Genomic DNA, 26,621 nt, shown 5'->3' on the forward strand with positions numbered 1-26,621 from the left:
GCCAGAGGCACAACAGTCATTTGAGCCCAGAGCAGAAATCATCCTCACACTCCTGACATCTTATAAGAGATTAACTTCATTCACAAATGCTTCATTCCTCCGCAGAATAAACACTTAACCTGCGTTAGCCTGAGAACACTTTGCTCTCTGGTTTCACCTGTCTTTATTTTTATTTACGTCTTCCTCTTATTTCACATTCTTTTTCCCACTGAGTCTCTAATAAAATCATAAACACGTTCAGCACTAAGAAGCTGTTCTTTGATGAACGGTGTCACTTTAAATGTGATGGATCGTTGTAAACATAAGGTCTGCGGGCCCTACGCGGTCCGCTGAGGGGGCCCGCCGGGGTCCACTGCTGAGTTTAAACAGACGAGTCTGAACACTCGCCGTCGTCGTCGAGTGGTGAGTGTGCTGCGGTTCATCCTCAGGCGTTTTCAGGCACTTCATCCTCCTGCTCATCTTTCTCCACTGACCCCGCCCCTGCAAGAGTTACCATAGCAACAGCTCATTGAGGGTTACCGTTCGTAAACATTTGCCTCAGATTTCCGTTTTTTTTCTCACCGTTGCAGGTCAGGTGATCTTCAGGAGGGGCGTCGTCACAGTTCTGTGATTGGTCCGAGGTGTGTCTGTCAGGGACACTGTGGCTGGGTGAGGCTTGTGATTGGTTGTCATTAGACGCCACGCTCTCTTTTTCCTCTTGCTCCTTATTGGCCAACTCTGTCAGAAACAAACAGGAAAAATAAGCATGTATAGTAGGGTTGTCACAAAACCAGAATTTTAAACTTTGAAAAACCATAGCAACAAAAATAGAAATCTGAGGCGCTGTTTCGAGCTAATTGGTAACGTTAGCGTGTGGTTGTACCGTGCACAGACAGCTCCTTCCATCTGTCCTTGTTGCTGGCAATGACACCTGACAGGTGGGTCCTCAGAGCCGGCAGGTCGATGGCAGTCAGGGAAAAATCCATGTGTCCATCATCACTGTTTCTATGGCGACCACTGCTGTGTCTCTGCACCGACTCCACGGTAACCGAGCCACTGCCTGTCAGGCTGCGGCAGAGCAGAGATCAGGTGTTTTGGAGCAAAAGGAAAGAGACATTTGTCACGGGGTGTCAACACAAAGACGGGAACCTGTGCTGATCGATGCAAATTTGAGTCATTATATTTGACATGCGTATATCATATGACATTGTAAAAACCTATTTATAACTTATGTAGCTACATTATTTTGTTCTGCAGAGATAGTTCACCCCCACAATGTTTGTGTTTTTGTCAAAATAAAATACATTAACACCGCTACATTTGTGTGATTTGGAAATATTAGCAGATAATATCTGATGCCCCTGAATTTAATTTTTCACTTTTCTTGAGAAGTGACACATTTAATTATGTTACAGTGGAAAGTATATATTTTAGTACCTGGACTCCCTGTTTCCTGTCTCTCTGGCCTTCCTGTCCTCATCTATCAAAGGACCAATCACCTTCTCTGTAGTGTCGATCAGACCGCTGAAGGTCGGCTCCACGATGAAGTCGATGAAACCTGTTAGCAGTCAGAGAGGAGATGAATGGATAACTGGTTAACATTATTTAAACTTTGTGTATATTTTAATGTTTAGACGATCTGTCTGAGATCAGGATGAGTGCAGTTCGGAAATCCACCACCAGGTGTCACTGTTTAACCAGAGTCAGACTGGAGGGTTCAGTCAAGGTTTCACTTCTAATCACCTCAGTGCTCCTGGTTATTCTTACTTTTCTGTCACTTGTCATCACCTGCGGACGATCCTGATGTTTGGCTGGTTGATGGTTATTCTTACCTATCTGTGATTGGGCGATCATGGTGGCTTTACGGTCACAGAGAGGAGAGAAAGGAAGGCCGAGCTCCACCTCTTTATCTCCCTGAAGGAGAAACAGAGTTTCAGTGTCCTGTTACCTGTGACTGTGTGCTGTTACCTCTAACAGTTTATTTGTTTATTTGTTAGGATCCCCATTAGCTGTACCGAGAGCTCGGCTATTCTTCCTGGGGTCCAGTTTTTACTTTCAAAGAAAACGGTGTTCTCTTACCTGTCTGAAGAACTCCTCCATCAGACTGTGGGTCCAGCGGTAGTGCAGCGGCCAGGCTTTAGCAGGATGACTGATGTCTGCAGCGTGAAGCATCAGAGACAAAACCTTCACTTTGTCTATACTGGAGAGAGAGAGAGAGAGAGAGCGAGCAAGAGAGAGAGAGAGAGAGAGACATTTAGTAGTGTGAACTCATGGTATTTAATGTTTTGTCATTTCCTGGCAAACATAAAAATAGTTGATGACTTCCTCCACCAGTGCTAAGGGTATTCTTGCAATTCAATAATTATTTTTCAACTGAGTGACAACTTTTTGCTTTCTGAGAAAAGTGTTTGTGGTTAACCTTCAGGAGGACTGTATCAATTAGAGGTAGGAACATTTTAAATTAAATTGTGTCTGTGTAAATTGAGAGTAATTCTTCAAAAGTTGCACATGAGGAAAGGTTAACACTTTCTCTTAAAATAAATAAATAAAAGACTTGAATTGCTCGTCCACATGTGTCCTCCTGTGTGTTATCTTGGCGGGGTTCAGCTCTTTATTTTTTGTATTTTGGTCACAGTGTGCAGAGAAGAGTCGTCCACACAGCTGATGGACCACAAGCAAAACCAGCCTGTCGACAGACTGATGACAGAGTCTACCCCAAAATCTCATCCAAGTGTGACAGGAACCCCCCCACCCCCACCGCACCCCACACACACACACACACACACACACACACACACACACACACACACACACACACACACACACACACACACAGGAGGATGTGGACTGCGATCAGACTGGATCTGTTTTCTCTCTCCGAGCGGTCTCTGTCTGGTTCAGCAGCCTGCAGGAACATATGTCTGCAGATTCACCAAACTCCCACTGAAGATCTGCTCGTCTTCATCACACGGACACACACGCAGTCTGCCAGAACACGCTCGTCATTAAAGCAGCTGACCGGTCTGATATTTACTTTTTATAATAAACATGATTTGATTTGTGCGATAGAGGATAAACACTGCATTCAATTTAAAGGGAAAACCCATCAAACCTGTGTTCAGTTCTGGGTTCAGTCAATTCCAAATGTTTCCCTACAAACAAGAAACGTGTTCCTCTCGTTAAAGCAACATCTTACATCTTATATCTTTTGATTTTCTACAACACATCACCAAATATTCTGCACATTCCCTCCTCTCCATTTACAGCAATCACTCTTAAGATTAAAAATATACGACATAATAGAAAGGAACAGATCTAGAAATCTTTCACAATGTTTCATGGGAATTTGTATGAACAAAAAATTAAAGAGAGGGGGCGCTGGAAGCCATCGGTCAGAGCACGCGTCCCATGTACAGAGGCTGAAGTATTTGAGAGTGGGCGGCCCGGATTCAAATCCGACCTGTGGCTCCTTTCCCGCATGTCGTTCTCCACTCTCTCTCTCTCTTGGTTCTGACTCTACCCACTATGAGAAAGGCATAAAAAGCCTCAAAATCAATATCTAAATAAAATAAATGAAATAGAATAGAGTTGATCCTCTTTATGGTTTTAAAATCAATGCATCTTATTTGATATAGCCATTCTTCCTGTGCAGTTTTAAAGTCTCTGTAACAGCCTGAAATGAATTATTGATGTCTCTATATGACCTACAAAAGCAAACGACACCATCAGAGAGAAGACTGACTATTTTATTTTTTATTTATTTATTTCTGCATCATCATTTTTAATGCATCTTACAGCCGTAACAGGGTGGGAGTCAGAGAAAAAGATTTACAGTCGATCAATACCGATGAACAGTTTTTAAAATAATCAATCCTGATGGTGTGACGTGTGTGTGTGTGTGTGTGAGTTAGAGCGTACCTGAGAGTCTGTGTCAGAGCGTTCCTCATCGTCTTTATCTGCTGGAAGTGACACGACATGTCTGTGGACATCACCATCTCTATCACCAGAGCCCGCAGCTCCCTGAGGAGGATCGATACACACCGATAATCAACACACACACACACACACACATCACCTGTGATTAATAACCGCAGCTCCCTGTGGATTTTTAATAATCATAAATAATCACTGATTAATAACTTGTATCATAATGTTTTTTATCTCTATGATCAGAGTCTTTGATCACCTCCAGTCGTCTTTGTTCAGGTTGATCAGGATGTTCATGTCCTCTTCCGCCATCAGCCTGTAGGCGGCGCTCACGTGATGATTCTCAAGCACCGACCTGTCGTTGTACAGGATGGCGACCTCCGACCTGACGGACAGATTCAACAGCCAAACAGTTTGTTTGTTGTTTTTTTTTTTTAAATGAGTTTGTATTCCTATTTAACTGATGATAATAAATAGTGACACATCACTGTGTGTGTTTGCACACTCGCCTGGTGTGGATGTGGAAGTTGTTGGTCGTTCCTGTGTGTTCAAAGTCGTGAATCGCCGCTGCAAAAACCATCGCAAGAATCTCCAGCTCGCTCAGCCAGTGCTAAACACACACACAAAAACACACAAAAACACACAATAGCGTCTCACTTTTTTTACTTCAAAAACTTGTTTAGATTTATGTCTTTATTTGAGAGACAGGACGGTGGATGGAGTCAGAAACTGGGGAGGGAGAGAGTTTGGAATGACATGCTGGAAAGGAGCCACAGGTTGGACTCGAGCCCTGGCCGCCCGCTCTACAGGTCTGAGGCCTCCTTACATAGGGTGGACGTACTAACCGCTAGGCTACCGGCGCCCCACATAGCCCTGCAACAACACAGAGGTTATGTGCTTACATGTACGTACTCAAGGGTGACCATACGTGCCAGATTTTACCGGGAAAGTCCCATTTCCAATCTCTGTGTCCTGAGTCCCTCACAAATATCTATAAAATACTAATATGTCCTGGTTTGGAACAGTCCCTGTCCAAAACCAACCAAAACAATACATCGTGTTGCAACACTGATTTGTTTGTAAAAACGTAAATCAATGTTGTTGCCAAGGCTGTTACAAGTTCAATAATGATTTTTCTGTACATATGTCAATCAATCTCAGGGTTGCAGCTGCTGCTTAGCTAGACAAAAGTGTAACCATGTGTTGAAATGATGCAGGCAGCAAGCATCGTGATTGGTCCGCTGGGTCGCATCGTATTTCCTGCATTTACATAATTTCCGGTCTCGCCACTGTTTTCATTTTCCACTCTGCAACAATGGGAGTAAAATCTACTTCTGCTCAACATCTATCAGATTCCAACGCCAGCATAATACGATTGGTTTCTGTTGCCATGGTTTCCTGTACACAAACGAGCATGTTGTGGAATGTGGCGGAACAGAAAACTGGGGATAAAACAAGCCGTGAAATCGCACTGATAACTTAGAGAAGTATAAATCAGGCTCAACAGTTTGTGTGTCTTCATGTGTGTGCGTGTGTGTGTGTGTGTGTGTGTGTGTGTGTGTGCGCGTTACCATGAGTCCTGTGTGTAACATGAGGAAGTGGGCGGTCTGTGTGACATCAGCGGCGTGGATCAGGTTGTGGTACGGGTTCTTGTGTTTGCTGTAACCGTTCTCCAGAGCTTCGACAAACTGGACCAGAGCCTGAACAGGGATCTACACACAGGAACACACACACACACACACACACACACACACACACACACACACACACACACACACACACACACACACAGAGTACAAATACAATGAATACTACAACACCCAGGTGAAAGGTCAAATACATCAGGTAGATCTAAGTTTTAGCTTCTTTAATTCAAAAACAAACCCAGAAAGTGAAACTGTCTTTGTGCATATTTATCAGAAGGGAAAAAGTGTACACCTGTCCCGACATTAAGCCCTGCCCCCTCCCACAGGTGTTAACGATACAAAGCTGTGTGTACCCTGAACCTGTTGATGAGGTCATAGCGGGTCAGCAGGTCGTAGACGAGGAACTTGAGGGCGTGGTCTCCCGTGGCCTCGTGGAAGGAAAAGACATCAAACGACCACTGATCCACTTCCTGGAAAACAACCAATGAGATCAGAAAGACACGTCAACAAATGACAGGTACGTCCCAAAACGTTCCTTTCCTATCCACTTCTCCTTGACCTCGATTTAAAACATCACGGGGTCAATGAGAGGTGCAGAAGAGGAAAAGTTGGCGGTGGAGGAAGAGAATCAGACAAAGCTCTTACACTGTGCAGATGTTACAGATGTTACAGATGTCACAGGCTGTAGTGTAGTGCAGGTAAACGGCTTTATAAATGATGCTTTATAAGCGGTGCGTTCATATGAAGGACGATTCGAGTGAACCCAACATGTTACATTTTAAATCCTCTATTCTTTGAGTGTAATGTGGGATTTGTGCCAGTAGAGGGCAGTGTGATAATTGTGTTTGCACAGAGCAAAAGGAAGTGAAGCAGAGCGTCTATTAAATTAATGTTTGTGACTAATGATGAGGTCATTATTACATTCCAGCTTCATATTGTGATTTATGTTGTTGTTCTCTAAAAGTTCTATTTTTATTCTTTCTCTGGTGGTTTTACATCCTGAGAGGAGCAGAAATTAGAAAAGTAATTATATTTGTTAAATCATTAGAGACCTAATTTCATTGTTTTAATGCTTGTGAGGACGTCCTGAGGAGGAATAAAGTGATACAGCAAACACACTGCATTGCACCTCCTCCTCTCCTTTTTGTCTCTACGTTATCTCCTCTTGTCCTTTCCTTCTCCTCTTTCTTTTTCTCCTCAAATGATTCCTCCTTTGCTCAGTTTCTTCCCTTTTTTTCTCTCTGCTCACCTGTCCATTTCTTACCTTTCTAACCTTTTCTTTTCTTTTTAAACTCCTCTTCCTTCTCATCGTTCCTTCTCGTCTTTCCTTCTCCACTTTCCTTTTCCTCTTTCCTTCTCTTCTTTCCTTCTCCACTTTCCTTTTCCTCTTTCATTCTCTTCTTTCCTTCTCCTCTTTCCGTCCCTAACCTGGATGTTTACTCATATCAGCTCTGTCTCCCTTCCTTTCCTTCCTTACCAGCTTCTTTCATTCCTCCTCTAACTTCTCCTTTTTATCTCCACATTTTCCTCTCCTCCTTTCCTTCTTCATCTCCTTCTCGCTCTTCTTTTCCAATTCCTTAACTCACTATTTCATGTCTGTCTCCTTTCCATCCATTTCTCCTTCCATCTGCACCTCCCTTTTCGTCCAACATCTATCCATCTCCCACCCACCCATCCATACATCTATCGCCTTTTTTCTTTTGATTCCCTCTTACTTCCTCCTTATCTATGGCCTCCTTTCCTTCAATTACTCCTCCTTTCTTCTACCTCCTTCCATTTTATCTTGTCATTTTAAGTCCTTCTTCCCTTTTTTACCTCCTAACTTTCCGTTGTTTTCCACCTACTTTCCTTCCCTCCTTCCTTTCCCCTTCCTTCCTTTCCTTTTTTACTTCTCTCCTCCTCTCCTCATTTCCTCCTCTTTATCACCTCAAATTCATTTTATGTCTATTATCCTTTTCCATCCTTCTTTCCTTTCTACTTTCTCTGAGGGGGTTTCATCTCTTCACATTCTTCAATACCTCCTTATTCCCTTATTGCCTTTGCTTCCCCTCCTACAACATATCTTTAAGTTTCCTTCCATCCTCTTAGGTTCGTTCTCTTTTCGCTTCTTTACTTTCAACATTACTCGTTCTTTCTCACTTCCTCACTTTCTGTCCTTCCTTCCTTGCTTCTCTTCCCTTCAAACGTCCTGTATTCCTTCTTTCCTTTCCTACCACCTTTTATAATAAAAGTAAATAAAAAAGATGTGACTTCCTGCAGATGGTTCTTCAGTTTTTTCAAACAATTTTTACCTTCAGAGCTGTCAGAGCCGTAGGAGGGTAGGTCAGACCGGCCATGTTGGACGTCCGTCTGTACATCCTGATGTCACACACACACACACACACACACACACACACACACAGAGAGATATAAATATCAGACCTCACACTTGGTGATAAAGACAGCTGCGTGCAGATAAACACTCCATCCTTCACAGTTTGAGAGGGATGGATTGTTTGTCGCCATGGTAACCGTGCTCTAAACATACACATACACTCAGCGAGTGCTGGGTTGTCGTCGCCGGGCGTCACGGTGCAGCAGATATTTTCTGATTTCATGCGTCATTAAGCGGCAGCAGATGAACTGATAGTGCTCTCTTTAACACTCTAATGACATCGGACCTCATTCCCTGCACGATCTTCATCTGCATCTACAGCTCGCACGCTAACGTCGTTACACGCCGCTTCTCCACGAGTAATCACATCTGAGGAGAGGTTCTCCCGGATGTTTTCCGATGTTTCTCAGAAAGTTATTTATCTGTTCTGTCTTCAGGTGATGCAGGGACAAAAATAACTCAAACAATACCTGACTGAGCCTGAAGAATTCACCGTTTTCTTATTTTCTGGACTCTTCATGTCCTTCAGTCTGTGCAGGTGAAAATCTTCATGTTCATTAATGTTCTCGGGTTTTAATATTTAAACCGGATGTTTAATGCCTTCCCTACACTAGAACATTTGAAAAAAGTTTTTTAAAAAGTAGTAGATGGGGAGCTGGTGGCACAGTGGCGCAGTGGTTAGTGCGTGCGCCCCGTGTATGGAGGCTATAGTCCTGCAAGCGGGCGGCCCAGGTTCAAATCCCACCTGTGGCTCCTTTACCACATGTCATTCCCCACTCTCTCTCCTTGATTTCCAACTGTATCCACTGTCCTATCTCTCCATTAAAAGCCCAAAAATAAATCTTTAAAAACTAGTAGATGACACCCTCTCACATCTGAAGTCAATGTGTCTGCAACTCACCAAGTTTTCAGTCAGGGTCACTAACTGCAAGTTTACAACTAGATTCCTTTGAGACGATTTCCCATCATGCACCTGGTGGACATTTATAACCACAACCCTCAAGCAGAAAACCAAAAGGGAGGAGAACCTGGTGGAGCATGAATGCCTCTTTGACATGTCCTCTTCTTCATGATAGAGTGGAGAAGGAAAAAAAACGTGGACAGAAATTACTGCAGCGCTCGACATTCATAGAATAATGATTGAGATCATATTCCTGGTGATGACCGGGGATGTCCAAAAGCACCCGTGAGGACTGGGGGATTTTCCTGGTGAGGATCCCCGGTATAGGGCAGCAGTAATTTCTGGTCAGATTTTGTTTCTTCTCCACATTACGTGCAGCAGATGGGAGGACTCGTCAAAGAAAATAAATCATAGTGTTTGAGTGCGTTGGTACAGATACAATCCACTGAGAAATCAGGAACAAAAGACTTTGGAGGTGGTGTAAACAGCACTATGTGTGTTTAAGGACAGTGCAGTTGCACTCAGAGACCTTTGGTGGGCGCCAAAGAGCACCATACAGAATTTCTAAGAGTTGTTGCTTTAAGAGTTGTGTCTTTGTAATTAGATAACAAATAGCACAGTATGGTAACTTTTAGTACTTCCAAACGCGTACTGAATGTTTTTACCTCTCTACAAATATCCCAGCCTGCACCGCGTGGACGATGCTCCTGAATCTCGGCTTCTCCTCCGGGCGACGCTTGGCCACGCCCATCTTCCTGCTGAAGGTGCACGCCAGCCAATCGCGTACCTCGCTGGGTACGGACTCCGCCTGCAGGTCGCTAAGCTCGTCCTCAGTGTCTAACAGACGTCTGCAGGCAGAAACAAACATCGTCAGTCACAATGGGGGCAGACTACCCAGGGCCCCAGTGGAGGAAGAGGAAGGGGCCTTAAATAGATCTACAGCTTTTAGTTTGGATTTGTTTCTCTCTGAGTCATTGTAAAGGAAAAACTGGCAGAATAAATAAAATAATGTAAACGTAAAAAACCTTTTGGATGCTTGAAATGATACCTGTTTGATAACACAGCAACAAAAAAAAAGTCCTATACACCCAGTACTGGCTCATTTATTTTATATAATTTACAAAAATACATTGGCAATGCATTGGCACTGAAATCCTGGCGGCGCTCCTGCTGTCACTCTCAGTGTGGACAAGCAGTGACGATGGTTCACTACCTGTCGAGTCTCACCTGGTCTCATCTGTGTAAACAGAGTCCAACATGGCGGCAGCGAGCTCCAGGTTCCTGCGGAGCTCCTGCAGGTCGACCACGCCGCGGTCCATCTGCTCCAGGACCATCTTCAGCCTGAAGACACACACGCGCACACACACACACACACACACACACACACACACACACACACACACACACACAGCAAGATCAATGAGAAAAGTACACCTCACTGCACTTTTTGTTAACTGTAAATGTGTTAATCTATACACAGTGTTTTCAAAGTGAGGGTCTTGACCTGCCTCCTGCAAGGAGGAAATTAAAAATCCATTAATAGCTTATATTGAGATACAGGCCTTTATAGATTTTATAATCATTGCTTATTGGGTTTGTTATAGCGACAATAAGCACCGGTGAGAAGCGCTCTGAAACTGAGGTTGTGAGCTCTGCCTGAGGAAAAAGCCCTGATATGTTTACCTTTTTTTTCTCAAACGTGTCATATGGCTCAGGGACTGTGTTGTGTTGATGCGTTTTTATATTGCCTATATTGTTTAATATCGTTTTTTTATGTGATATTTGTTGGGCACTGTTTTGGGTTACTTTCTCAGTCTGCCTTGAATAACTGTTGCATTCCCGGTGAAGTTAAAGTTTGACTGCATTTGATCCTAATAAATCTTGTACATTTTGCAAGTGGGGGTGGGGGGAAGGGGGGGAGTCCCTCCAGAGGCTGATGCTATATGGGATCCTTGGCATGAAACATGCAAAATATGGACGTAGTCTCAATGATGTCGTCCATTGGTTTCTGAAGCCAAACGATGGCGGCAGCCATGTTGAAAATGCTACTCAAACTAACTTTAGATCAAAGAGGTAAACATGAGGTGGAGCTGAGGTGGAGCTGAACCTCCTGACAAACAGTTGCAACACACCCAGCTGTCAATCAACTCAGCCCCACCATTCATTAAGCAAAGTATTGCAAAACTCTTAGCTTCAATATCATTTAAACAGATGTATAAAAAAATCAGCCCATCAAGTTGTTATGAACTGAGACATGAGCTATTGAGACCAAAACTGTTGTACACAAAGTTGGACATTTTATCATGGGGCTCTATGGGGATTGACTCACTGCAGGAGACAGACTCTAGTGGACACTAGAGGAACTGCAGCTTTTTTACACTTGCACATTGGCCTCATCTTTCAACACTGATAGGTGGGGATCTACTTTGGTTATTAGTATTAACAGAAGATGCTTTAACTAATCACCCACATCAACCCACTAGGAGCCTGTAATAAAACAAAGTAGTTAGCTGTGTTACTAATCAGACAACAAGTAGAGATTTGTGTGTGTGCCATCAGCTTCTGTCTCCCACATGACTACAGACTACAAGACGACCAGTTCTTCTCTGAGTGTTTCCCATTAAATGCTTGAAACAGTTATTAGCTTTGGTGCATTATCTGCAGTAAAACAGCACGTCCAGCCACTTCTGAAATGAAAGCTTTTCACTCCATGCTGTTTTCAGTGTCATCAGCCTGCAGAGAGCCGTCCTCTCCTGAGCGGATCAGCGGGAAACACTTTGTACCAGCTGTTATCGCCCTCTTATCACGCTCTGCTGCCTTGGCTCAGTGTTTCCTGATTTCAATCAGACAATCACAGCCTTGAACTCGCCCACCCAAAAAACTATTTTTACCCACCCACTTGAATAAAGAGTGGCCAAATCTGCCAGCAAAGCTTGTCTGAGCTGCTGCAGGTACACAGGAAACAACTTTTTTAAAATCTAATTTAATCTTCTTAGTCTGCTGAAATCTGACAAAGACACAGTGTTAGAGTTCAATACTCAGCCCCCCAGTTCAGCTTTCACAGATTTATACCACATTGGGATGTATGGTGTTTGACTTAGAGATTAATTCAGTATTTTTTAACCTTGCCGCCTATTGAGGTATGTCGAAGGGTATTTTTTTATGTAAGCTTTATTTTTTTATTTTTACATATTTTGGGTCTAAAAGATTAACAAAGGTACAAAAGTTTTAAAGTGGACATATTATGAAAAATCCACTTCTACAGTGTTTTTGAACATATATTTGGGTAACCTGAGTGTCTACTGATCCACAAAATGTGAATTAAACCCATCCGTAATTTGTTTGTGGTCTGCATAAGTCTTACAACACAGAGAAAAGTGCTCCGTTTCAAATCTCCTTGTGATGTCACAGTGGGATTCTGGTCATTGCATTTAAAGAGACACACACACCAAAACGGAGCGTTCTGAGAGAGCTGGTTTATACAGGGTCACAAACCTCCTCTGGTGCTTGATTCATGTTATATTTTGACCAAAGCACAGCACAGATGTTTCATTTAGACCACAGGGGACTGTTTGAAAAGGGGTATTATATGTCCTCTTTAAAGTAGCTCCAGTTAATTACTTCATCCTGCAGCGGTGAAACAGGCCGTAATGTCTGCAACATTTGATGGATCAAAGTGTGTCCACTAAAAGTTGTTTTAGGCTCAGACTTTTCTTCTAAGTGTGTGACAAAATTACAAAACTTATCCCGACAGAGAGAGACCTTTTCATTAAAGAGGAAGATAATTATTTTAACCACAAACAGCTGTTACATTATGGTAAATGGGCTTGATCTTGTTTTGGGCTTTTCTAGGCTTCTGACTACTCAAAGCACTTTTACACCGCACGTAGTGTTGTAGCCAAGACCACACTAACCGAGACCAAGACATCACGAGACCAGAGAGCTCCGAGACTGAGACAACAACAAGACATTTAAGGATCGAGACCAAGTCAAGACCAAGACCAAAGAAGGGCGAGACCAAATAAAAAGTTGTCCGGCCAGTCCAAGAGCAAGACAAGACAGAGTAAAAATGCTTTAAATTCTGAGATTAGGCCGAGACCTCCAAAAAGTGGTCTTGAGTCCAAGACCGATTTCGAGTACTACAACACTAACTGCAGGTCACACACATTCACACACTGATGGTAGAGGCTGTTTTGTTAAGTGACCATCAGAAGTAACTAATCCATTCATACACATTCATACGGCGTAGAGGGAGCTTAACTTTGGTTAAGTGTCTTGGCCAAGGACACATTGGACATGTGGCTGCAGGAGCTGGGGATCGACTCAGATGACCTGCTTTACCACTGAGACACAGCCGCCCCGCTCTTCAAAGACAACAGACTCCATTTTCAAAAACAGTATTTTACCTTTTTGACCAAAAAGGCTTTCAGTCTTTGTCGTCTTCAGAAAATCTAAAACATGTATAAAAACAAGGCTTCGATTTAAAAATACCAACATTATCCTTCAACAGAACCCAAACAGGAGCTGAGTTACTCCTCAGATAACGTTTTCTGCAGACTTCACACACCAGTTCACCTGATCAGGAGGAGGAACCCATCTTCATACTTTGCCCCCACACAGCTGCCGTCCTGTTCTCACTACACAACCAGAACATGAAAATCTGTTTCCTCCAGATGGTCACATGACACCCTGCCTCCTGTCAATCATCCAACGCCCACAGAAATCAACAGGAGTCTCCTATAGGAAGTAAACATGATTATAGACCTCGGTTTAAATCCCGATCCTTATACAATCACTGTGTCTCTGTCATTCAGAGAGCAGTTTTAACTTTAGTATCACTTAATGCTCGGCTCGGCTTCATATTAGTTTTTTTCTATAGTTATTAATCTTAGGTGACACATGAGAGATTCTCCACAGTGTAAAAAGATGCAGCCCTAACAGAATATTAGCTCAGGGTTTTTATTGTTTGGAGATGCTGCGTGGGCAGGAAGGTGCAACCTGTACCCTGAAGACAGCTCGTAAATGTGTCCTGTGCGGTGCCTGTCCTGCAGACGTTGGTGCACACTGATGGATGGAGGGATAAACTGACGGGTGAATGGAGGATGGATGGATGAATGAACAAACAGATCGATTATTTTGTGCTGCTGAGTCTCTGCGTTTTTAAAGACTCTGGACCGAGGGAAGGTTTTCTTTTTTTTTTTTTAATGTTTACAACAGAGGAGACATAAAGACTCCGCTGCGGCCGGGCATCGTGCCATCGCCATGGTAACCAAAACACCTCCCTGTAAACTGGATGGAATCTGTTTCAGTTGCCATGGTTACAGCTGGAGTCAGAAACGGAGGGAGAGAGACGGAGGGAGAGAGATTGAAAGAGAAAAAAAAGTTCAAGATGCGAGACATTGAAGGGTTTTGTTTGCAATAATGATTGTAATATATACCCTGACTTTTGATTATTGATGATTATAAACTTCAACACTTCTAATCAGTTGACTTTTTAAACTATTTGTGAACACTTTCGGACTCCAGGTTCCAGCCTCTTTAAGGATGTTTTTCCTCGCCACTGTAATTTTGCTAAATGTTGCGATTGATGGATTTATGTTGGGTGTTTGTAGATAATATATCAATCAGGTCTTTTACCTGCTCTTTGTAAAGTGATTGGTGTCCAAGCTAAGAAAAGGGACTGGGCCTTCAAGGTCACATATTCTCCTCCTCTTCAACCAGTTTAAATAAGTCACCAAAACGTGTGTGTGAAGTTTCTTGTTCTAAATCTCTGATCCTGTATTTGATCATGTCTATAAACCCCTCTATTTCAGCCCTGCTCAGAACAGGCTGTTTCTGTGTCCGTACCTTTAAATGTAAATGAGCTGTATCTGGCCACGCCCCCTCTCTGGAAGGGCTTGGGTGTCTCGGGCTTTCTCGCTCCATGCCCTATTGTTTATGGTGAGAAGGCAGACTCAGAGGAGCAGAACAAACACCTAGCTGTGGGAGTGTCACCCACCTGGGGGAGGGGCTACTGCCCTTTGTGATGTCATGAAGGGAAAATCTCCAAACGGCCTGTTTGAGCACACATTTTCTGAAAAGTGGAGCAGGAAAAAGACGGAGAGGATTGACTTTTCTCATCATTGGGGGGTTTGTAGACAGACTAGGGACAAAAATGTTTTACAACAGTTATTCAACTGGTTGAATTATGTATTATACTACGAAAATTTATGGATTCATGCAAAGTGGCTGTTTTGTTCTGCTGTCACCATGGACAAAAACAAAGCAGCAGAGTGGGAAGTTTGGCTGTCCAGTCAGGTTGTGGAGCTTGCTGAGTTGGTACAGCGGAGTGTCTTGTTGCTGTTTGTTAATGTTAACAATTATTAGCTGTTTATATAGCCGTTGTATGGAGCCGGTAACGCACTCAAGGTCGTGGTGTTGTGCTGAGTGTCTTCACTGCTGTGAACGTCTTGGTGCAATCGAATGATTTGCAGCTGGGCGGACATTCAGCGTGGCATCACTCGCTCTCATTGTGTTATGTTGCTTAATTGACTCTATTTCTCTCTCTCTCTCTCTCTCTCTCTCTCTCTTAATGTCTAGCTGTGTTTTTGCTGCTAACCTTTTTTTGCATCATCCAAATGTTTTATTTTATTTTCCATTTTCTTAAAGACTTTACTGTGAAGTTATTGATGCCATTGTGTGTGTGTGTGTGTGTGTGTGTGTGTGTGTGTGTGTGTGTGTGTGTGTGTGTGTGTGTGTGTGTGTGTGTGTGTGTGTGTGTGTGTGTGTGTGCGCGTCTTACCTCTGCGATGTACTTTTGTATTTCTGCCTGGAGACAAAAACAAAAACAGAACAGGCATTATAATCCACCAATCACGCTGCATTCAAACAAACATCATTCAACGCCTTTTTCACACATGCACTCCTGAACATTTGGAGTTCAATTCAGCACAGGCTTCCTCTAAACCCTTCCTGAGTTACTCTTTCTCACAGGTCGGAGTTTTCACTGTCGGTGGGCGGGATCTGTAGGGCCGAGACATGATGTAAAGAAGACGCTGTGAAAGTGTGGAAATCACATCCAAGATGGTGGACATAGCAACAGAGTCCAATGCTTAGACGACAGATATTATGCCTTTATATCACTTCTTGCTGTTCACTGGACGTGTTCTCAGTATAAACTAAGAGTGGAGAAGAACTAACTGGCGAGCAGAAAAGAGTACGAAACAGCTTCATAATTTGCATACAGAAAGCAGCGGTCGCACAGCGTTTGGGTAATATAATCATCATCACCGCACAGTTCTTGTTCAGGTTGACTTCTCTTGAATATTTCCTGCTGAGTAATCACATCAGCTCACCCCGATGTCACTCACATATTCTAAAAGGAGGCTGGCAAGAAAAAGCCATTGAAAAAAGTCATGCTGAGTTTTGTGCAAACTGACATTAACACACAGTGGCCAAAATGTGGTACTGCAGGTCACATGATTCAAACTGGTCAGAATAGATTTCATTTCAACAAATATTTTTGAAAGTTTAATGATATAATCAGCTTTGACAGTGTAAATCTGATATGACACAGAATTGCTTCTTGAATCAGTCTAGTTCGGACGTCTTAACGAAAGTAGTCCTCAACCAAAGTTCATCAGAATAAGTTCACCCTGGACCAACAATCGGGACAGAGTGGACTCAGTCAGAAAGCTCACCAGGGTTGGTTCAGCTCAGACAAAAAGAGAGTGAATGCGTTGTAAACAAAACACTGGAGAAAACACATCGTCACGCTCACAGCTCTGCAGTAAATCCACTACATGAGTCTGACCAATAAAAAGCCTCTCTGGGATGAAACACGTCTAGCTAATATAAAGCAGCAGGGCTGGAATATGACCCTAATGGCGGATCACAGATCTGACACGGATCTGACACTGCTGGGCTCCACTCTGAAGCCTGCAGCAGGAAGCTGTTATTTCATGCTCCAGCAGTAATTGTACCCCAGCCTATGTGGGCGGATCAGAATTACAAAGAGGGGACAGAGGACAGAGCAACGGGCTGCTGCTGCAGGCAGAAAAACTACTGAATACCTGCTGCAGAGACAGAGACAGGTGAGGACAATGACAGGTGAGGGCAGAGACAGGTGAGGACAATGACAGGTGAGGGCAGAGACAGGTGAGGACAATGACAGGTGAGGGCAGAGACAGGTGAGGACAGAGACAGGTGAGGACAGAGACAGGTGAGGACAATGACAGGTGAGGGCAGAGACAGGTGAGGACAGAGACAGGTGAGGGCAGAGACAGGTGAGACAGGGACATGTGAAAACAGAGACAGGTGAGACAGAGAGAGGTGAGGACAGAGACATGTGAGGACAGAGACAGGTGAGGACAGACACAGGTGAGGACAGAGACGGGTGAGGACAGAGACATGTGAAGACAGAGACAGGTGAGACAGGGACAGGTGAGACAGGGACATGTGAAGACAGAGACATGTGAGGACAGAGACAGGTGAGGGCAGAGACAGGTGAGACAGGGACATGTGAAAACAGAGACAGGTGAAACAGAGAGAGGTGAGGACAGAGACATGTGAGGACAGAGACAGGTGAGGACAGACACAGGTGAGGACAGAGACATGTGAAGACAGAGACAGGTGAGGACAGAGACAGGTGAGGACAGAGACAGGTGAGACAGGGACATGTGAGGACAGAGACAGGTGAGACTGAGACAGGTGAGGATTGAGGCAGGTTAGAACAATAATATATACAGGTGAGGACAGAGATAGAGAAAAAAGTGGACAGAGACACAGACAGGTGACAACAGATAGAAATGAGGTCAGAGATAGGTGAGGACAGATGAGGAAAGGGACAGAGACAGGTAAGGACAGAGACACAGGCACACACAGGTGAGGACAGGGACAAGTCAGCACAGTGGCAGGTGAGGAAAGAGACACAGGAAGATACAGGTAAGGACTGAGACAACGACAGGTGAGTATAGAGAACAAGGACAAGTGAGGACAGAGATAGTTTGTGAAGAATGAGTCACCACTCTGTCATGAATTTCTCTGCCCGCTTTCACCGACACATTTACATTTTATTCTCCTTCTCCATGTTTCTGTCCTCCAGCTGTTTTTCACTCTCACCTTACCATTTTTATTTCTGACACGCTCGAGCATAACAAGCATTAAAGTATCTTTATCTTTTCTTAAATACATTATTTCTCTGCGTGAGTCTGTTTTTTAAGGTTCCGACGCTCGGTGAGTTTCACGCTTTTTGAGCGGTTAACTTCATCTACACCGCCTACATCGACACCAACCGCCTTGCAGCAGCTCTTATAATGAACCAACAACAGAAAAACACACTTTTAAAGATTTAAAAAAATACATGAAAACATTTCTACTGTTCTGTACTGACACTTTATCTTATCAATATTAATGCAAATGTAACATAGAGACAAACATTTTGCTTTATATGTTTACAGTTTACTGGAGGAATTTGACGTTTTTGTGATAACAGCACAAACAAACTGGCTTCATAGGGACTGTTTTTATTTCTTTTGAATTCCACTCTTCTTCATTTTAATATTTCAGGTGACTGGACATCAAAAACTGATTTTCTGCTGCAGGTACCCAACCACTTCAGCTGGTTTCGATCCTATTTTACGCCTCACAAACTAGTCTGATGAACTCTTCACACATGCACAGTTCATCTCTTTTTTTTCCCCCACTCCTTGTTTGTATCTGATAAAGCATTTATATTTAAATTAATCAGCTTTGGATTTTAAAAGACCAAAAAAGAAAAAGAAAAGATGTCCTGTTCTCTTTCTGTCCCTCTCTCCTCCTCAGCAGAGAGTTTTACTGCATCGAAATGCTCTGCTGTTTCCATGGTAACAAGGAGGATGACAAAAAGAAAAAAGAAAGAAAGAAAATAATGAAATCCGTGCACACTAGTTTGTTTTTCCCTCCAAACGGCAACAACAGATTTCTTTTGTTTGATCTGCATCTAAGAATAAATGTGTTCAATTGAGACATGAGAGGACTCTGAGTGGTTCAAGCACGACACACACACACGTCAACACACACAAACATGCAGGTAAACACACACACACACACAAACAAACAATAACATGACACAAAGAAGCTGGTCGAGCGATGACATTGAGGTCTGTTATCATGTCTTTGAGCTGTTTTTTTTTAAGGTTGAAAATTAAAAAGTGGAAATATTCTGTCAGCTGTAAAGTCCTGTATTTAAAGGATTATTTCAAAATAAAGTACGTAAAGTATAGGAATTAAAATATGCCTACAATATACTTAAATTTTAAATTCATATTTCAAATCGCCAAAGTTGCAAAAACCAGGCTCATGTCAATAACTTACTTTCACTTTATCAGTGAAAGTACATAACCTCAAAATGTGTACCTGTAGTAGGGTTGTCTCGTGATTTTTAGGTAACGCTAGATAAGGGTCCAAATATTATCATGAATTTAATGCATGAATCATGAATAAATGATCATATTCACTGCAGTTATGCACATGTATTAACAGTATCATCATACATGTATTAATGCATTAACTAAGGGCTTTCAGTCAGCATGAGCAATGACTTATTAAGGAATAAAAAATAGTGTCTTCTGTTCTGTTGCATCGATTTTGTTCTTCTTTTAATTGTACGACTAAGACCCAGCTTACACGACAAAGATGTCAGCCAAAAGTGGTCACTTTTTGTTGCTTTTGGGCCGCACGAGAACAAAATTGTAAAAAAAATTGTAAAGTTTTGAAAACCTGTTTCAGAGTGCAAACTTTCTCGTTTAAACTGGAGATGTGCAGTTCCTCTGGAAACGGATACTTCTCACACATGTGCACTACAGTTCCAGTCAATGGACGAGTAGGTGGACTACAACAACAATGGCCGATGTTGGAGTGTTCGACTGGCATGACTCTCACTTGAAGAAGCGACCTCTCTTCATCATCCATCCACATGAATGTTTGTGTGTTGTTTTTGTATGTTTGCACCGCATCGCTCTGCAGAAGGAAGAATATGTACGCTTGGCATGTTGTTTTATTACAAAGTCAAACCGCCAACTACTTCCCTGGCATGTATACTACAGCGTTCTTTCTTGATTTTTTTGGAAGATCCATGAGCATGGCAGTTTTTATCAAAACGTTGCCGTCTGAACATGGAACTTTTTTGGAAAGGAAACAAAATATTATTCAGTGGACTGTTTACATGTAAACATGGCCTAAAGCCCTTTAGGCAAATAGCCTACTGAGAGATGTAATTTTTTTAGGCTGCTCAAATATCCTCTAAATCAACAGCACATTTTAACAATCCTTTCAAAACCTGCAAAGTGATGCCAATGATGGATTTCCCCCTGAAGTTACAATCTGAGTTATGTAAGAGTTTCGTCTGTTGAGCACGTCTGTTGATTTCTGCGTTTTTATTTTTGCACCTTCAGTGTTTCACTCGTCGAAAATCACTGCTGACAGTTCACACGTTCCCTCGCCAATGTTTATTACAGGATTTGGCCAAATCAAACACTCGTCAAGGCTTCAATCGACACACAGACTTGTGCTGGTCAGTTTCTGATGTAGTCCTCCTGTGATGTTTATTTACTAGTCACTAAAACAAAAGAAAGAAGCTGTTGGGTCTTTTAAACAGAGCGTGGATCACCGAGGGGCAGAAATCTGTGTTTGTTTTTTGGAAACGATGCGGCACATATTGCATTTCAGCGATGCTGCTGATGTGAGAAATTTCCATTAAATCAAACACTGCGTCCTCAGTAACGTGATAAATGAGACCACGGTGATGTGAAGAATGAGAAATGATCTCATTATAAGATGTTAATGTAAAAACAGGCAGCAGGAGCCGTGGTTAAAGAGTATGTGTCTGTCTGTCTGTCTGTCTGTCCTTCTGTCTGTCTGTCTGTCTGTCTGTCTGTCTGTCTGTCTGTCCTTCTGTCTGTCTGTCTGTCTGTCTGTCTGTCTGTCTGTCTGTCTGTCCTTCTGTCTGTCTGTCCTTCTGTCTGTCTGTCTGTCTGTCCTTCTGTCTGTCTGTCTGTCTGTCTGTCCTTCTGTCTGTCTGTCTGTCTGTCCTTCTGTCTGTCTGTCCTTCTGTCTGTCTGTCTGTCTGTCCTTCTGTCTGTCTGTCTGTCTGTCTGTCCTTCTGTCTGTCTGTCCTTCTGTCTGTGTGTCTGTCTGTCCTTCTGTCTGTCTGCCTGTCTGTCCTTCTGTCTGTCTGTCTGTCCTTCTGTCTGTGTGTCTGTCTGTCTGTCTGTCTGTCTGTCCTTCTGTCTGTCTGTCTGTCTGTCTGTGTGTCTGTCTGTCTGTCCTTCTGTCTGTCTGTCTGTCTGTCCTTCTGTCTGTCTGTCTGTCTTTCTGTCTGTCTGTGTGTCTGTCTGTCTGTCCTTCTGTCTGTCTGTCTGTCTGTCTGTGTGTCTGTCTGTCTGTCTGTCTGTCCTTCTGTCTGTCTGTCTGTGTGTCTGTCTGTCTGTCCTTCTGTCTGTCTGTCTGTCTGCCTGTCTGTCTGACTTTGTTTTGGGTCTGAATGTAGAAATAATAAATAAATCTATAATAATAATAAATTTTTATGTTATTATTATTTTCTGCATCTTTCCTCTGCACTGAGCTGCACTCACATGCTGACTGATGTTGCTTGTAGCCAATGAAATTCTGGATCTGATGCTTCAATCAATAACTCACATCCCGACCTCAGGAATAATGTTTTCTGAAGCCAAACAGACTGTGGACTGTGACGATCGCAGGCCTTATTTCAACAGTAGCATGTACTTTTTGTTTTAGATGATTTTTGGAAGAATTACAAAACACTCTGAAACTGCCAACTGTTAGCTGTGAGACTTTGTTTGGTTTAAGTTACTGAAAACCTGTTCACTCTGTGCATAATTTTTCTCAAGTTTTAGAGTCGCCATTTATTTCTTTTCATGTGTAAATCTCCTGATAACAGCAGCTGCAGCTGATTGAGTGCAAAGCATCCTGGAACATGTTAAACCACTCACTGCATGTGTTCGTTCGAATTGTCCCTCCTATCTCCTTTCACTATCCACTTCACCTTAACCCCGGAAGCATTTAAGTGGCGGCCATGATAAGAGCCGTTCGAATTCCCTAAAAGCTAAGGAAAGGTGGGTCAATGCTTCCTTGGATGGTCCAGTGTATCCTCCTTTAGCATAGGATACGCTGGACCATCCTTTACGAAAGGACATGAGATATGCCGCCCCACAATTCCTTGCGGCCGCAACATTTAAAGCGACTCGCGCATCCGACCGTTCACGAGCATGAACGATGATCGTAAAGTGACACAGATCATGTAAGGGATAAAAAGATAAGAGACATTTTTATCAGATGATGTTTTATTCAACATATTTCATTCACTTAAGAATGCTTTGTGCAGTTGTACATTTGTGTGCTTAAAACATTATGTCTAGGATATATCTTGCATTAATGTAACAATTCATTTCATACAGTCATATTTATTTTGATGTTGATTTCTGAGTGGACAGGAAGCTGATGGTTTCGCTTTTCTTACTTTTAGTCTGGTAGTCTATATTGCTTTTATTTCAATCCCAACCTTGTGGTAATTAGGATTATTTCACCGGTAAGAAGGCACAGGGGAAAGTTTTTTAGATGCGTTTTTTGTAGTCCATTTTCAGAACATTGTAGTTTCACCACGGCAGACCCGCGTCATTAACCTCCACCGGCTCGTCGCATTTAATGACGTCGCCTAGTGGAAAATGCGGTCGGATTGTCCGAGCAACGAGATCGCCTTTCCCTAAGTCCTTTATGAATTCTCCTAACATCTTTCCTTGACCTCATGATGTTTTCACGGGGTTAAGGTGAAGTGGATAGTGAAAGGAGATAGGAGGGACAATTCGAACGCACCCCATGACTCCACCAGCAGGAGAAGTCAGATTTGTCCGTCAGTGAGCATAAACTAAAGACCTTTTTTTTTTTTACCCTTTTATACACTACATTTACCATCAACACTGATTGGACGCCCACACAAACAAGCAGAAAAAAACAGCAGGGGGTTTTGGGAACCTGTGTTCAAACACCTGAGTTGTGTCTGCAGGGGTTCTTTTTACAGGCAGGGGCAGAGCATCAGTGATTTTGTAGCCCAAGAGACAAAAGAGGCAGAAAATCACTCGCTGTTCCTTGTTAGGAATAATTACTGAACACGCAGCAGCTGAAAGCACTCAAGAAGAACATACTGACATTTTCATCAACCCTCTCTCTCTCCTCTCCTCTCCTCTCCTGGCAGTTAAACATAATGGGAAAAAGTACTAGAATTTAAGAGATACATTTTCTAAACCTTGTTTACACAAGATTTGTGCTGATGTGGGCATATGTGAGGTTTAATTTCATTTTTTTTTATTTGGCAATTGTGAAGGCGATGTCACATAGTAATGCAAAAGTGATGTAACTTGTGGTGTAGCTAATTATCTTCAGCAGTAAGAAGTGAGGATAACTACACCAACACAGGTTTAAAAAAAAAAACAGCAAAGGACAATGCACAGGAAAGGGAAATGTTGGCAGCAGCTGAAAATGATCAATGTCAGCGCATGGGTCCTGAAATTGACAATTTTCCACTCAGACTTTTATAGATAGAGCACCAAATTGCAATTTTACAATGACCGTTTACATACAGAGCAGGTCTGCAATATAACCAACAAAGACCTTAATGAATCCCTCGATGATGGAGCAGAACTGAACTTGTTTGTTGACAGCCGTCTGCCTCCAGCGGAGAGAGGAAAGGCTCTGAAAGAAGCACAAATCAGCTTTCTCTGCAGCACTGAGAAACACACTGCTTTGGCTGACTGTATCTACCCTGATTAGACGTCCACATAAAACAAGACTGATATTGATAATATTCCCTTAAATGTTCTCCACTCACAGTTTCAATTGTTTCAGTTTTTGTAAAGCAGATGTTGAACCTGCTGCAGGGTTTTTTTTCCCCTTTCAGACACCAGAGCAACAGTAGGGTCTATCACGGATGTCGCTGTTTGTGTTTTAGTTCACCTCAGAGGTGTTGGAGGAGGCTGAGGTCAGAGCTCTGTGCAGAACTGAGTCCATTTAGCCCCTTTCTCACCTGCTCTGCACTGAACATTTCCTGACATCTTGGCGGAGGGCAGCATGTGTGAACACAAACATTTGAAGCTGTTCACCTTGACTTTAAGGTGACTTTCTCCTGCAGCTGTCTGTAAAAAGTCGATGTGAACGCAGCAGATAATAGTCTTGAACACGGGGGGGCCGAGGGAATGGACGGGGGCTTGGACTCTGCTCACATTTGGGAGGAGTCTCTCTACTTTACTTTCTTTACTGCTCGCCTCAGATGTCTGTGTCGTGTTTTCCGCTGTTTGTGTTTGTGTTTGTGTTGTGGAAATATCTTCATACATGTGGGATGGATATTAACCCACAGACAGGAGTCCATTCTGAACACACCTCCACCTTCTGCCCCTCCACTCGACAGGGTTGAGATGATACCAGAATTTGAAACTAAGACGTGATACCAGAAAAAAAAATCATATCCATACTTGTTTCAATATCAGGAAAAAGAAGTCCTCAACACACAAGAATTGCGGACAATGTCTAAATTGCACAAATATGCTTGCAACGTGTTTGTGCAGTTAAGACGGCGTGACCTCCTCTTGTCTCTGTCCGTTTGTTCGAGACAGAGACGTCACTTTTGCCTCGTTATGAGACACCAAAGGACTTAAGAAACGTCGTTATTTGCAAATGGGACACTGCTGCTCTCTCTCTTTTTCTCTCGTCGCAGCTTTTGGTTAAAAATGTGACTGAAATCTGAAGTTTTTTTCAAAGCTTCAGGACTTTTCAATACTAGATATCATTAAAATAACAGGGTTTGTATCGATTTCAAACACTTGATATGGATAAGTATTGATCTATCATACATTTTGACAACCTTAACACAAAACGGTGTCGGACTGTTCCTTTGAATTCATGATCGTTTCTGTGCTCTCAAAGACTCACAAGAAGTCACCTTTGTTCTCAGTGTGTGCAGTGATGAAGCTGGAGTTAAAAAACATTGTTTCATGTCTCCTCTCTCTCTCTGTCTATCTCTCTCTCTCTCTCTCTCTCTCTCTCTCTCCTGATCAGTCTGCATCCTTGCAGAGAGTTTGCTGCATCGCAACGCTCCGCCGTTACCATGGCAACTATAGAGAACCATAAAAAAAAAAAAAAGAAGAGACAAGGCTGTTCTACATCTGTGGCCTCAAAAAGAGAGACACATGTGATGCTGATGTTTCCCACTGCGGCGTTAGCTCATTAGCGCCCAAAATATCTGACAGACAGACAGACTTCATCAAATACCCTCTCTCTTTCTCTCTCTCTCTCTCTCTCTCTCTCTCTACTATGTTCAGTGATGTCGCACGCCCACAGCTTTTCACTCATTCTCTCTCTCTCTCTCTCTCTCTCTCTCTCTCTCCCATCCGTCACCTCTCCATCTTCACCTCGTGCCACCATCACCACAGCAACCAGGCAACCACGCTGATGCCGTCCCCGAGTATGTCGCTCCGATTCACACAACGTGATTATCGATATTACATCATCATAACCATCAGCATGACATCATCACCATCGCCAGCTGAGCGTGTTTACTCACATCCCTCTGAGACGGATCAGGACCTGCTGGTTGTGGTTCTGCTCCAGAGCGTCCTCCAAGTACTGCACCTGCTCAATCTGCGCCTCCTCCTCACTCTGTTGCTGCTGCTGCTGCTTCTCTTCCGTCTGCTGCACCTCAGACTGTGACATCTCAACAATCTGCACCTCCTCCTCCGTCTGCAGCTCCTCCTCCTCGGTCTGTGGAAGATCCTCAAACTGCTCTTCCTCCAGCTCCTGCTCCTCCTGTTCAGGCTGTTTCACCTCTTCATCAAGTTGCAACTCCTCTTTCTTTTGCATGTCCATCTCCTGCTCTTTCTGTAGCATCTCCTCCTCCTCTTCCCGTTGCACCTCTTCCACAAGTTGCACCTCCTCCTCTTGCAGCTCCGCAGACTCCTCCTGCTCCTCCCCCTGTTGCTGCACCACCTCCTCCTCCTCCTCCTCCTCCCCCTGCATCCCCTCCAATGCAAACTCCTCTTGCCGCTTTCCCTCTTGTTCCTGCACCAACTGCTCCTCCTCTTGCTCTTCCTCCTGTTGCTCCTCAGCCTCCTGCACCTCCTCGGACAGCTGTGACTCCTCCACCTCCTCGTTCATCTCTGCTGGGTGGAGGAGGAGGAGAAGGAGGTGGGATGTTCTGGTGTTTGTAGAAGTGTTCGCAGTGGACAGTTTATTCGTCTCTCAGACTGATGGAGTGGTGAAAAAAATCAACGCCGATCTCAGGTAGAAGTGTTCGGGTTTGATGGAACTTCATCCGACTTCCTGTGATGTCACACGAACGCCTGACCAATAAAAAACAACGATTAGAGAAGCCAAGGGGTTAAAAGTCACAGGACAGAGTGTTGTTGTTGTTTTTTTCAGAAAGTTAAATTCAAGAAGAGATGGATGGCATCATTCAGCACCAAGAGAAAACAGCATTGATAAGCTGATGACCTCCTGCAGCAGCGAGTAGTTGAGCTCTGTGCTCCGACACTGCGGCTGCAGAACAATCCAGCTGAGTGTCCCAGAGCAACGCAGTACAGCAACGCAACGAGCAAGTCGACCAGCGGCTGTGAAGACAGGATATAGGGAGAGAGAGAGAGAGAGAGAGGAGAGAAGGAGAGAGAGAGAGAGAGGAGAGAAGGAGAGAGAGAGAAAGAGAGAGAGAGAGGGAGGACAGGGGAGAAGCAGAGAACATTGCAGAGCGTTTCCGTGGTAACTCAATAACGGTTGC

General features: G+C 43.3%; 1 protein-coding gene across 1 annotated transcript; it reads right to left on the bottom strand.

Annotated features, from left to right (window-relative positions):
• On the bottom strand, positions 1 to 26,471 carry LOC132986886 (dual specificity calcium/calmodulin-dependent 3',5'-cyclic nucleotide phosphodiesterase 1A-like). The gene is made up of 16 exons (XM_061053564.1): positions 25,416 to 26,471; positions 15,609 to 15,635; positions 10,055 to 10,168; positions 9,493 to 9,675; positions 7,844 to 7,910; positions 5,906 to 6,022; positions 5,478 to 5,618; positions 4,416 to 4,516; positions 4,166 to 4,291; positions 3,898 to 3,999; positions 2,059 to 2,179; positions 1,812 to 1,893; positions 1,417 to 1,537; positions 863 to 1,047; positions 562 to 717; positions 1 to 480 (listed from the first exon to the last, which is right to left on the bottom strand). Exons 1-16 carry the CDS (start codon positions 26,003 to 26,005, stop codon positions 425 to 427), a joined length of 2,289 nt encoding a protein of 762 aa, XP_060909547.1. The 5' UTR covers positions 26,006 to 26,471; the 3' UTR covers positions 1 to 424.
• Between the last annotated feature and the right edge of the window lie 150 nt (positions 26,472 to 26,621).

Source organism: Labrus mixtus, chromosome 13, assembly GCF_963584025.1.
Source record: "Labrus mixtus chromosome 13, fLabMix1.1, whole genome shotgun sequence".
In the NCBI taxonomy this organism is placed as follows: Eukaryota; Metazoa; Chordata; class Actinopteri; order Labriformes; family Labridae; genus Labrus; species Labrus mixtus.

What these genes read in the sequence shown, in the direction of transcription:
- LOC132986886 (XM_061053564.1), bottom strand. Translation starts at nt 26,005, where the DNA reads ATGAACGAGGAGGTGGAGGAGTCACAGCTGTCCGAGGAGGTGCAGGAG. An exon ending in GCTGGGATATTTGTAGAGAG is followed by an intron (nt 7,911 to 9,492) that starts GTAAAAACATTC and finishes GTGTGACATCAG; the next exon opens with GATGTACAGACGGACGTCCA. An exon ending in ACAGGAAACAGGGAGTCCAG is followed by an intron (nt 1,048 to 1,416) that starts GTACTAAAATAT and finishes GCTCTGCCGCAG; the next exon opens with CCTGACAGGCAGTGGCTCGG.